The sequence below is a fragment of the Pungitius pungitius genome, chromosome 7, assembly GCF_949316345.1.
Source record: "Pungitius pungitius chromosome 7, fPunPun2.1, whole genome shotgun sequence".
Classification (NCBI taxonomy): Eukaryota; Metazoa; Chordata; class Actinopteri; order Perciformes; family Gasterosteidae; genus Pungitius; species Pungitius pungitius.
The window spans coordinates 3,261,105-3,271,084 of record NC_084906.1 but is presented as its reverse complement, the minus strand read 5'-3'; the positions used below and the strand labels follow the sequence as shown (position 1 = coordinate 3,271,084).

General features: G+C 45.6%; 1 protein-coding gene across 1 annotated transcript; it reads left to right on the top strand.

Moving 5' to 3' along the window:
* Window positions 1–848: 848 nt before the first annotated feature.
* Window positions 849–3,922, top strand: sox2 (SRY-box transcription factor 2). The gene is made up of 2 exons (XM_037469713.2): window positions 849–2,965; window positions 3,191–3,922. Exons 1-2 carry the CDS (start codon window positions 2,001–2,003, stop codon window positions 3,198–3,200), a joined length of 975 nt encoding a protein of 324 aa, XP_037325610.1. The 5' UTR covers window positions 849–2,000; the 3' UTR covers window positions 3,201–3,922.
* The last annotated feature ends 6,058 nt before the right edge of the window (window positions 3,923–9,980 follow it).

The following is a 9,980-nucleotide window of genomic DNA, read 5'->3' as shown; positions in this document are numbered from 1 at the left end:
CGTATATTTATTGTTGGCTGCATTGAACATATTAAATAAATATACATTTAACTGGACTTCTAAAAACAGTCATCTTGCATTCCCTGAAAATAGATAAACCTGTCTGGGCTTTCGGGGCTGCCTGTAGTTCCGCGTTTGTCCAGTAGTCGGCGCTGGTGTCACGCAGCAGGACGCCCTGTCTTTAGATGGGGACTCAGGAAACGAAGCACAGCCAGTGGCACCAAAACTCCCAACGCTGCTAACTTTAGTTGTTAGACATTAAAACCCTGCCAGGGAGTTGTTTGGGATTTAAAGACGAGGATGTGCCCCCCCCCGCCCCCCCCCACTGATAATATTCGCAGACCGGTCGGTTTGAGTCGACTCACCTTTCTCGTTCACACTAATTGGCCGACACGCCGGTTCGGGCTCATAGGAAGGAGCCGTGGCTTTTGTTCAAACACACTTTATCTTAAAATATTCCTCACCTTTTATTTCTCCTCCCCCTCGTGTCCCTGGTATAGCCCCCCCCCCCCCCTCCTACAAAGCCCCGGCAACAACAGCAGCACTGTGGCGGTGGAAGTGGAGTGGAGTTGGGTCTTTGTCCGGACAGATGTAGCGACAACATCCCAAACAAAAACCGCTTATTTGTGCTGAGATGAGCCCCGTCTGCCTTCTGTGTGTTGGCATTCAACTTCACTAAACAAAAGGACTGGTGGGGAAACATCTTGGATTACCTTTCCTCTTTTCAACGCTAAAAATCCAGTCGTGGCAACCCCCCCCCCCCCCCAACACACACACACACACGTTCACACTCTAACACCGCCATTCAATGCTTTGAGTTAACTAACAAAGTTTATTTAAGTGTTGTTATGTTATTGGGGCCTTAAGTGGGGGCATTAGTTACTTTTTGATTTTGAACAACAGCAGGGTCACGGGCCGGGACCTAATGTGAGAACAATGCTGTTCAACACAAGTTGACAATGACACCATTCATGTCAACATTCAAGGAATCTGTTGAACACTTTTGATCTATTTTATTCTCTCTTCATCGCTTTTCATGTCACCGTTTTGATTTGTGATCTTTTGGGATTTATATTAGACTGCAGATTTAAATAGAAAACAACCCGGAACGCGACGGAAATCTTTTAATCTTCAATTTTACGTTTATTATTTTGCGTTTATTATTACAGTTTGTAATCGTAATTTGCCCGTTTGAGTATGCAAAACGAAACTGTCGTTTCAAAATTTCCGGCAAACTTTGAAACTGCCCGTATAAAATATATAAAAACGAAGAAAACGTTCGTAAAGTGCAACGGTGTGCATACGTTCTCACAGAAACATCCCCATACGCCTGCGGATGGTATATTTGCACTTTACATTGGCTCATATGGACAGTCTGATATCGCAAGCATGCGTGTGTGTGTGTGCTGGGGCAGAGCAGACCCCGCCCCTTTATGCTAATTCGTCTCTCCCATTGGCGTGTCACCGGGAGCGGGCCGGCTCTGATTGGCCGGGTCGCAGCCATTTATTCGCTGACAGCCCCGTCACATGAATGGTTGTCTATTAACTTGTTCAAAAACTATCTGGAGTTGTCAAGGCTCGGGCGGACGCGGGGCGAAAAGTACAGTGCGTTGATTCGTTTTCGGAGAAGCGACCGGAGAAGTTCTGTGGACGCAACCTAGTGAGGGACCTTTTTGGGAGAAGGCTCTTCGTCACACGCACACGCGCGCTCTGAAAACGCACTCACCGAGCGGAAGAGGGAGAGAGAGCGAGAGAGAGAGAGAGAGCGGAGAGACACGGCTCGGCTGCTGGTTGTTTTTTGTCCAGAGAAAAAGTTGCAGAGAAAAAATCGAAAGGTAACTTTTTTTTTTGTAGCAGCAGCCCGTGCACTCCTCGCTGTCCCGCCTCTGGCTTGTGGAGTTTGTCCCTCTCTCTGTGTGTGTGTGTGTGTGAGTGTTGTTGTTGTTGTTTTTTTCTTTTCTCCCCCTCTGCGCGGGAGCCCCAACTGAAAGCTGTTCCTGATGTATAACATGATGGAGACTGAACTGAAGCCCCCGGCTCCCCAGACCAACACGGGGGGCCCGGGCAACACCAACACGTCCGGCACCGGCCCCAACCAGAAAAACAGCCCGGAGCGGGTCAAGAGACCCATGAACGCGTTCATGGTGTGGTCCCGGGGCCAGAGGAGGAAGATGGCGCAAGAAAACCCCAAAATGCACAACTCGGAGATAAGCAAGAGGCTGGGCGCGGAGTGGAAACTTCTGTCGGAGAGCGAGAAGAGACCTTTCATCGACGAAGCCAAGAGGCTGCGGGCCCTGCACATGAAGGAGCATCCGGATTACAAATACCGGCCCCGGCGGAAAACCAAGACGCTCATGAAGAAGGACAAGTACACCTTGCCCGGCGGGCTGCTGTCCGCCGGAGGCAACGGGATGGGAGCCGGCGTCGGCGTCGGGGTCGGGGCCGGGCTGGGCGGCGGGGTGAACCAGCGGATGGACAGCTACGCGGCGCACATGAACGGCTGGACCAACGGCGGGTACGGCATGATGCAGGACCAGCTGAGCTACCAGCACCCCGGGCTGAACGCGCACAACCCGGGCCAGATGCAGTCCATGCACCGCTACGACATGAGCGCCCTGCAGTACAACACCATGGCCAGCTCCCAGAGCTACATGAACGGCTCCCCAACATACTCCATGTCCTATTCCCAGCAGGGCACGCCGGGGATGACCGCCCTGGGCTCCATGGGGCCCTCCTCCGTGGTGAAGTCCGAGTCCAGCAGCTCCAGCCCGCCCGTCGTCACCTCGTCATCCCACCGGGCCGGCCCGGGCTGCCAAAGCGGGGATCTGAGGGACATGATCAGCATGTATCTGCCCGGGGCGGAGGTCAGCGAGCAGTCCGCCCAGACCAGGCTACACATGTCCGGGCACTACCAGAGCGCCGTGCCCGGGACGACGATCAACGGCACGCTGCCGTTGACACACATGTAAGAGACATAAAGCAGAGAGAAAGAGAGAGAGAGAGAGAGAGAGAGAGAGAGAGAGTGCGAGAAAGAGAGAGAGAGAGAGAAAATGAACTTTTATAAGATAAACTGTGGACTATTAACGTTGGACTATTTTTGTACAGAAACATTTTGGGGTGGGAAAAGTTGTATAGAAGTCTCCAGAAAAAGGAAACACGACTCTTTTTTTCTCTTTCATTTTATTCAAAGGGAGCTCTAGAGGAACGGTAGGAGATCCCCTCTTCACAGATGGATGAAGTTTGGAAGACTAGAAAGTGGGAGTCGCAATCAAATGTTTTATTATTGCAATCACCTTTTGTACAGTATTTATCAAAGAAACATTACAATCAGATGAAATTGTTTGTTAAACTGCAAGAGGTTGCATTTTTATTTTCTTTTTATATATATATATAAAGCAACGCCAGTTCTGCAAGAATATTAAAAATGAAGATGGCAGAACTGGAATTATGGGAGCGATTAGTTATGCTCCTTTAATATTGCAAATATTGGGAAGAAAAGGGACGTAAAAACGAAACAAGTAATATTGTGTTTTTGTTTCATTTAAGGTCAATATTACATAACATTTACATTTCTTAAAAAAAGAAGACACTTTTTTTCTTTCATACAGCTTAAAATATAGGTTGTTAATTTATATTTCCGTCTCCCACTTTTCATCTGTTAGAGGTATGACGCTGGTGTTCTTTATTTTCTAATTGATTTGTACAATTTCTGTATATTTACTGTGATATTTTAAGTTTTTATTTCAAAAATTCATTCCCGTAGTTGTATTTTAAAAACTGTGGCCTGTACGCAGAAGCCAACAACTCTATGTATATACCTACTGGAACTAATACCATCCTTATAACAGTTACAATTTCAGCTGAATATATTTTTTTTCAATATGCAGTTTGAAATGAATAAATTTTGGAAATTTGGATACTTGATATTGTTTGAGTTTTGATTTTATTTAATGTTACGTGTTAAATGGTCATATGTCTTTCTTCTGATGTTAATTATTCCCTGTAAATGTAACACTGACTTTTTTACGTCTTCGTGAATATAAAATATTTGACTTCAGCTAACATAAATAAGAGGGTGCTTTGCTTTTAAACTCCACTGATCAAATAACTCAGCTTGTGCGTCGTGGTTTCTATTTTCTAGTGCCCGCGGACGGCCCCATCCAGACAAAGTTTTTTGCCTGTTTCCTAAAAAGGGGGGGAAGAGTTTTCTACAACATAATGCTCGACATCCCCAGGTATCGATTGACGTTTCTCCTCTTTAAAAAAAAAAAAAAAAAACAGCACTGCAGTTACAAGCAACATTTAAGAATAACTATTTTCTTTAAAAAATATTTTGTCCTTGTCTTGAGAATTAAATTGTCAGAAATCATTTATTGCGACTGGGAGATGAATGATTACACACCTATAGGTATAAATTGGATTTATTCAGTTATTATAGATTTTAGTGTAGTGACAGATGGATTTCGGTCGTTGGTGGATTTCTATTTTCTAATGACACTTGACTGTGACAACAGCATCTCTGGATATTCATGAGTAGTCTATTTAGCCTGCAGCAACCTAATCCACCAGGCTCAGGTCTGTTCTCATGTTGTAACAGCTCATCCTGTTGTTTGCTTTAACCAACACAGTGCGATATTTTTTTTCTACTCTTTTTTTTCCTTCTGTTTCTTTTTCTTTTTTCTTTTCTCGTCTAAATGATCGAGCTACATGTGATCGGCCCTCAATGTCCAATCACAGGTGTAGATTGAATGTGAGCCCTCTTGAAAGGAGCCAGAAAGGAGCGGGACCGGCCGGGCGGCTTTTTCTCCCGCGATGTAATGGCTATATCTAAAGTCTCGAGTGTGGCCATTTCAGACGCACTGTTTAATCAAACGGGCCCTGCTGTTTCCCGTTAACCCCGGTTCTCACGGTTCAAGCTCTCCGGTGCCTCCACACCACCGCCTTCACACAGCCCCTTCTGCCTAGAAAAAAAAAAAACATAAAAAAAACATGGAAACTGTTCCAAAATGTTCCCATGCAGCTCTATGCAAGCCAGACTGCCCCCCCCCCCTTCACCCCCGCCCCAACCCCTCCAAAATCTCTCTCCCCTCCTATAATAATCCGTATGATGAGCTAACTGCTCACTCTGAATTTAACTAACGGTTTTAAATCTTGTGTATGCGCGCGTGTGTGTGTGTGCGTGTGCGCGCGGGCGTGTGTGTGTCTGTGTGTGTGTGTGTGTGTGTGTGTGCGTGTGTGTGTGTGTGTGTGTGTGTGTGTGTGTGTGTGTGTGTGCAACGAGGTAGATTAGGACCGTTGTCTCTTGCAGGCTGGGTCCCGGGGGAGCAGAGCTCACATTAACCGGCAGATGAATATTTGAAGAGGCCCCTCGGTATTTATCGGTCCACCCCCCCCCCCCCCCCCTCCTCCTCTCTTTCCCTTCCCTCGCTCTCTCTCTCTCTCTCTCACTGAAGAGGTCAAGGAATCGTTTGTTGTCCAATTAATTATTGATCCGAATTGGTTGTAATAGCTGAGACCACCGGGGATAAACAAGTTGTTTTTAAAAGGTTGGAAGATGCATCAAAGTGTCTCGTTTTTTTTTTTTTTTTTTTCTTCACCGGGCCCCAGCGGGCCCGCAGGCCCCGTGAAATGATTATTTCTTTCCCCGACTGAGCGTTGCACCTTTTGATGTGGTGGGAAAGCGTTTTGAAGAGAGAGAGACTATTTGATGTGTTTGATGGTTAACTTGTGTTTTCTGCCGTCAAACACTGCAGCTTATTTGTGACGCCTGTACAGATTGCATGCTGAGACACCTGAAGGCCACGGCTCATTTTGAAATAGTATTTCACACTTCCAATCGTGTTGTATTTGTAAAATAGTATTTCACAAGTGTATCGTGTTGTATTTGCTGGGCCCACTGATGCCCACAAGATGCTGACGCGGAGGGGGGGGGGTGTTTCGGGGTCGGCTGTGAAATACATGCTCACTCTGCATTCTTATTTTTTTGTGAAAATCGTTTTCTATTAATCTGTTTAAAAAAAACAGTCTTCCATAAAATATTCAATTCAAATGTGAGTGAGTCGCAAAGTAGGACACGGTAAATGTTCCCTCTGAAAACACTGATATCGCGCTATCTCAGAAAAATATTAGCCTGCCTTTGGCTCCGGAGCTTTCATCGTGTGATTTAATCTCAGTGGCACTCCTTTTCAAACTTTAAATAAAGGCGCTAGTGATACAGGGAATCAAGTGTCTAAAATGTTCCACCTCATACGGGGATGATGCGTGGAACTGATGCCACCGTGACACCCGATACGGGTCTTATTTTTTTTTTTTCTAAATGAAAATGGTGTAAAAGGCACATTCAGATTCGTGTTTCAAATATGAACAAATGGTTCTAAGTCACATTTCCAACCAGGTGTGTTTAGCGTCACGCGGAGGCCCGCTGAAGGTGTTCGCACACGTCCTTTTATCCACCCACACACCCACCCACACACCCACCCATCTATCTATCTATCTATCTACCCACCCATCCGTCCGTTCATCCGTCCATCCGTCTCCCCGTCTGTTGCTCGCGTGCGGAGTCTGGCTGTCGCAGCTCGGGGATATTTGGACTGCAACAGGTGGTAAGCGCGCGCCTCTGCTATTTTCCTTTTTTTTCTGCCCCCGCTTTAAAAAAAAAAAAAAAAAAAAAAACTCCCAGATGTTATCTATGATAACCTGACGTGTGTGTGCGCGTGTAGGCCTCAGGGCTCTTTCTCGTGGTCTTAATCACAACATTGAAGTGTGATATATCCCCGTTATTTTAGAAGGAACTGTTATTATTCTACATGTTTTAATTAATACGTAGAGGATCCGGATATGATTAGTTTGAACAAAACAAGGCTCGGCAGTAGAGGTATAATAAAAAAAAAATTAAATAAAAAAAACAAACAATTTAAAGGAAAAACATGATACTATCAATCCACAATGCAAATCCAAAGTTGTGTCTGCACTGTCCAAATTCTATGTTTATTGTTGAAATATATTCATCTTAAAATTAGGTCAAATGACCCCCCTCCCCGACACACACACACAGACTCACGAAAACAAAACAAGCTTAGTGGCCTGCGACGCCACGAGAGCCACTTTCCTTTTTTACCACGTTGTGGATCATAAAGAGGAGGGGACGTGACGTCACCCACCCGTGAAGCGGCCCATTGGTCTTAATGCTTTTCCGTTCCATATATATATATATATATCTCGTTAATGTATTAACAATTTTAACGTCTACATTTATCATAAAACACATAAAACAAATCTACATTCCCTGAGGTTGAAAAAGCAGGAATGTTTTTAGCTGGATAAATTAAATTCACAGCAGGAATGTTTTTTTTACTCGATAAATAAATGTTTCATGTGTTCTACATTTTTCGATAATGATTCCGCGGATTTAGTAAAAGTCCGATTTTGGGGGGGGGGGGGCAAAGTAGAGTTTGGCCACTTTCGTCACTTCAGGCGTCCCAAGTGACGAGGAAACACAACTCAGATCACACAAAATACAAGGAACGATGTTTTCCTCTGACAACCAAGACTTTTTGAAAGGCTGCCCCACATCTCTGCTTCGTCACCGAGAGTGACTGTAAGAATGGGTGAATAGCCAAACTGTCAGAGCACAGCGCATTATGGCTATGCGCATGCGTGCGTGCGTGCGTGCGTGTTTGAAGCCTAGAGGGACTGAATGGCAGCCAGTAGCCTGCTGATCGAGCGCAGGTGCAGGGAAGGGAAGCGGGCGGTGTGTGGAGAGGGCTCTCTCTCCCCCCCCTCTCCCCCTCTCTCTCTCTCCCCCCCTCTCTCTCCCCATCTCGCTCTCTCTCACACACACACACACACACACATTCAGTCACTTCCATTGAATAGGACCACACACTGACACAGACCAGCATGCCATCAGCCTCGCGCTGATCTCGGCCTGCATTCTCAGAAGCTCGAGGCCTCTGCGACCCCCCCCCCCCCCCTCCCTTCATCTCCCCCTTCCTTCCACTACGTCACTAGCGACTCGAGCTCCATTTATCATTTCTGCTCATTGATGCTCTGCTTTAAATAGAGCGTCATTATTAAATAAATACACGTTGATTCTTGACAGAAAGTTATAACTATCAGAAACAATGTTACATACCACTAAATTACTTGTTTTGTTCTTGTGATTGTGTTCTTTGATTTTCTTTTTCTTTGGCCTACGATTGGATGTGTTTAAATGTGATGATGATGATGATGATGATGATGTGTAGTCTATATAAAAGGGGAAAGAAGCATACCCACCGGCATCTGCTGCCACACGTTTCTGTCTATAACTTTTTTAGGCTAAATGTTCAGCTTTTATTTAGCATTTCAATACACTCCTTTGTTCCGTCTTTAAACCAACCATTACTAACCCTTCGTGTGTGATTGTCTAAACACAAGACGGAGAACACAAGCGTGGTTGGTCAAAGTTCCAAATGCTGTCTGGGTTTTTTTTTTTATTAAGCTCGTTTAACATTTGCCGCTTTTCACACAGTTTAATGCAGAAAGCGGGAAAGGGTCTCTGTGTTGAAGATGTGTAGATTTTCGATCAAGTCTTGTGCCCCTGTTGCCTCTTAAAGAGATTATAGTCTGGAGAAAGTGCAGCGGAGGGGCGGGACGGAGGGACCGGAGGGTGGGGATGGGGGGGGGGGGGGGGGGGGGGATGTTTTCCTCAGACAAGAGCCGACCAGCAACAATATAAGGCCTGTTGTGTTGTGGCCTGCCAGGGAAACCCTTCAGCTGTGCGCGAAAAACCCATCTGACCGATCCGATTTCTCGCTAATAAATCAACGGCGGTCATTACAAAAAAGCTATTATAACTCCACAATTTTAAAGTAATAGTATTACTCCTTGAGGGCGTTTTATGTACTTCTTATTGAATTGTTGAGCCCATGTCTAAAGTCCTTGGTGGTTTTGGGGAAATCGATTACAAGATGATATTCCGAAAGAGTGTATTAAATCAATCGAGTATCTTATAACGTGTGTTTTTTTTGTTTTGTTATGTTTTGAAATGCGCGTGCCACTTTATAAAGTGGTTTAAAAAGAAATGGAGACTAAAGGCCATCAGTGCTTTTGCAATTGTCCCACTCATTTGCCCATGCACTCCAATGTGCACCCTTATTACCCCGAGCGTAAAAACGCAACGTGTCAATGTGCACATAGTCGCAGAACTAATTCGAGTTAATACGGCCATAATGGCAGTATAAACGGCACGCTAATTGACCCTCTTCTTCTTCTTTCATTTATTTTCCTCACGTTGCTACCGGATCGGCATCTCTTTATTATTTAACAACGTCAAACGTCTTGGCTGGCGGTGCTGCGGGCTGCTGCTGGCCGAGAGGACGCTGCAGCTCGGATTCAGGAGATCCTCTCACCAGCTTATAAGGTCGATGTAAAAGAAATAAAGCAAAGGGGAAAAAAAAACAAAAACAAACGGAGAGGCAGAAAAATCTGAACAGATCGAGGGCGAAGCCCCGAGGGGGGCGGGGGGTCAAATAAGTCTTACATACATGAAATAAACAATAAAAGCAGTCATCGTCTGCGTATTCCGCGCGTATAGCAACAGGTGATGGCCGCGTGGGACCCGCCCGCCGCGTGGGCTACAAGTGAAAGTGGCGCACGGTCTGCTGCTCCTTTGTTGTCCCGATGTGGAGGACTGTTTACGGATTCTCCTTAGGGTTTAGAGAGAGGGGGGGGGCACACTCAGTGGAAGCCAGAAGGAAGAAAAATGTCAGGGCGATTTTTTTCGTTGTTGGGGTGAAACAAATAATAATAAATGGGGTGAAAAACCTGCTGCCACTATATAGGGCTTCACTATTGTTGTGTTTTTGTTTGACGTTGTGTCCAACAACGGAATGGCGGATAGTATTGGAGGTGGAAGGGGGGGGGGGGGGTCTTTAAAAAAATGTAATATATATTTGTACATGTTTCGCTCCAAACTTCCGGAGAGGCCCCGCTTGTTT